At 38.8% G+C, this 2,785-nt stretch overlaps 1 protein-coding gene across 1 annotated transcript in view; it reads left to right on the top strand.

Moving 5' to 3' along the window:
* wdr19 (WD repeat domain 19) overlaps nt 1-2,751 on the top strand; it is a 15,563-nt gene extending 12,812 nt beyond the window's left edge. The window contains exons 30-36 of the mRNA XM_014032458.1: nt 433-529; nt 624-748; nt 1,228-1,309; nt 1,383-1,533; nt 1,625-1,748; nt 1,835-1,911; nt 2,529-2,751. Coding sequence (XP_013887912.1) covers nt 433-529; nt 624-748; nt 1,228-1,309; nt 1,383-1,533; nt 1,625-1,748; nt 1,835-1,911; nt 2,529-2,643 — 771 coding nt within the window. The 3' untranslated portion in view covers nt 2,644-2,751. The remainder of the gene's footprint in view (nt 1-432; nt 530-623; nt 749-1,227; nt 1,310-1,382; nt 1,534-1,624; nt 1,749-1,834; nt 1,912-2,528) is intronic.
* The last annotated feature ends 34 nt before the right edge of the window (nt 2,752-2,785 follow it).

The following is a 2,785-nucleotide window of genomic DNA, read 5'->3' as shown; positions in this document are numbered from 1 at the left end:
GTTTTAATGATTTGGCCGATTAATCGAAAAAATAATCAACAGATTAATTGATTATTAAAATAATCATTAGTTGCAGCCCTAGTGTTTAGTTGCTGCTACTGAAACAATAGAAATAAGAAATAAATCAGTCAACATCTGCTGGATGTGTTTGATCATGAATCTGATAACTTCATACCAAAGTTTTAAACACAGATGTGTGAACTGTCAGAGCTCAGTGTTTGTTAGGGATCACTTCCAGCTACTACCACATCYAATTTTAGCCCATCTTCTTTAAAAATGCCTGTTATAATCATTTATGTGTCTCATCGTAGCAGGCGATAATAACTGAACATCGTTTTATTAATTTTTAAGCATTTAAATTGATTTCTGATAGTTACGCAAGTGGAGATTTTTTCTGTTGGTAATAATTAAACTTCGTCACTCGTCACACAGGAGGCGAAGTACCTGTTCCGTCTCTACATGGCCCAGCAGAAGTACAAGGAGGCTGCTCGCACCGCCATCATCATAGCCAGAGAAGAGCAGCTGGCGGGTACATACGCTTCTGCAAAAACTTCCCAAACACTGAAGAAACTAGTAGAAAAATAGACGTTAAATATGTGTGATTTTCTGTGCTGTGACCACAGGGAACTACCGTAATTCTCATGATATGCTGTTCAGCATGTACACAGAGCTCCAGGCTCAGAAGATTAGGATCCCTGCAGAGTTGTCCAACAATCTGATGGTCCTTCACTCCTATCTCCTGGTCAAGGTCAGTGATGTGTGACTAAACCCATCGTACTGCTGCTCAAACAAAAAAACTCTCTTTTCTCAGCTCAAATACTCCTGGACTACATAATGTTTCAACTGTTTGTGTAGAAATAGGAGTCATTTCAGGTTTGATCAGAAATACTTAGCTCAGATARAAAACCAACAAGGAAACTGAGGTTCAGCGGCTGTGAATGAAAATATGTCTAACTTGAAAAGCTGCCAAGTTCACCAACTTTTTAATTTCAGACATCCTCAGCTTTCATTATGCCTTTAATTTTTTACGAGGCCATTTACTTGAGTAATAAAACAGCCCTTTAAATGGAGTGATTATGTGTTTAATCACAGTTCAGGTTAATGAACCTGTAGAATGGRTGTAGTACAGAGTTGGGTCTGCTGCGCATGTATCTTAGAGGTAATTGAGAGCAGCACTTTTTTGTCGCCAGGAGTGTGTCTGACTTTTAGAGTCGTGTTTTTATGTAGATCCACATTAAAAGAGGAGATCACCTGAAGGCTGCGCGGATGRTCATTCGTGTCAGCAACAACATCAGCAAGTTTAACGCTCGTGAGTAAACAAACTCAACTCAAATATCTTAATCATTTATGGTCACTGAACACTAAACCGTCTGTGTGTGTAGATGTGGTTAACATTCTGACATCAGCAGTAATCGAATGCCAGCGTGCCGGACTGAAAGACTCAGCCTTCAGCTTTGCTTCCATGGTGATGAGGTCAGAATACAGAAGTAAGATCGACCCSAAGTACAGGAAGAAGATCGAGGCGATAATTCGGTGAGTGATTAGTATTCATCCTCCTCCTCACTCACACTGTATTTATTTTTTTATCCACTGGTTATACCTCGTTTCTTATCTGGGAATTCAGTCGTCCTGACAGATCTGAGTTGAAGGAYGAAACCACTCCTTGTCCCTTCTGCGGCTTCCAGCTGTCACAGAATGAGCTGCTGTGCACTTCCTGCAACAACAACATACCCTACTGCATTGCCACGGTACAAACGTTTAACTGCTCACACACTGGATTTCTTATGAGCAACACYATTTGTCACCATTAATATTATTTTTTTACTTTCATCAGGGTCGTCACATGCTGAGAGAAGACTGGTCCATCTGTCCACATTGTGAATTTCCTGCTCTTTATTCACAGTTCATTCTGTAAGTGCCACATGGAAAARCATACTGCAGCTTTTTACGAATACTTAAAACAATTTAAACCTATTTATTATGTAAACTGTACGGTATACTTTAAAATGTARGTATTTAAATAAGAACATACCTTCTTGAACAACACCCAGATCTGCTCCACAGTCTGACAGGAGCATGTAGGGTTGGTTTTATGTCACCAAGTTATATTTTGTCTCTTATAAGATTCAGATCATGTAACAAATGCTCAGTGGTTTAGGYTTTGTCTGCAGCGGTTTGTACACCTTGGCAATGACAGTAGCTGCTTAAAACTGAGTGCTTATTGTTTACTACAGTTAAATCAGTTTCCTTCAGTAGCTCAGAGAAGTGTGTCGACTAGCCTTATGCCTTTCTTTGAAACTGGATTCTCCMAATTARGACAATATTGTTTAATTATGAGGCTATAGAAACTTGTTTTATGTGCAAGTTAAATGTCATCCTGACCATGAAAAGCTCAGTTTCTCACTGAGGTTCTAAGATGATAATTATGAGCTTGAAGCTTCTCAGTTTATTTCTCTGACAATGTTCACAAATGAATCAGTTTTGTTGTTTCATCGTGATTAACTGAGCTACGTTTAACTTTGTTTCAGGCTGCTGGAGACAGAGACGATGTGTCCCATGTGCTCTGAGAATCTGAATGCCAACCAGGTGAAGAAGATTTCAGATTGTTCTAAATACCTGCAGACTGAAGACCTGGATCAGTGAAGAACAGGAGAAATGTAGATAAAAACACAAAACCTCAGAGAAAACTGGTTTAAAGGGATCCCTGATTACCGGTAGTTGTAACATTAGAATTTATTTGATAAACATATATTTTAACTGTAAAATAAAGACTGTAAAAATACTG

This window comes from Austrofundulus limnaeus, unplaced genomic scaffold (assembly GCF_001266775.1).
Source record: "Austrofundulus limnaeus strain Quisiro unplaced genomic scaffold, Austrofundulus_limnaeus-1.0 Scaffold1456, whole genome shotgun sequence".
Taxonomy (NCBI): Eukaryota; Metazoa; Chordata; class Actinopteri; order Cyprinodontiformes; family Rivulidae; genus Austrofundulus; species Austrofundulus limnaeus.
This window is presented reverse-complemented; position numbering and strand designations above follow the sequence as displayed.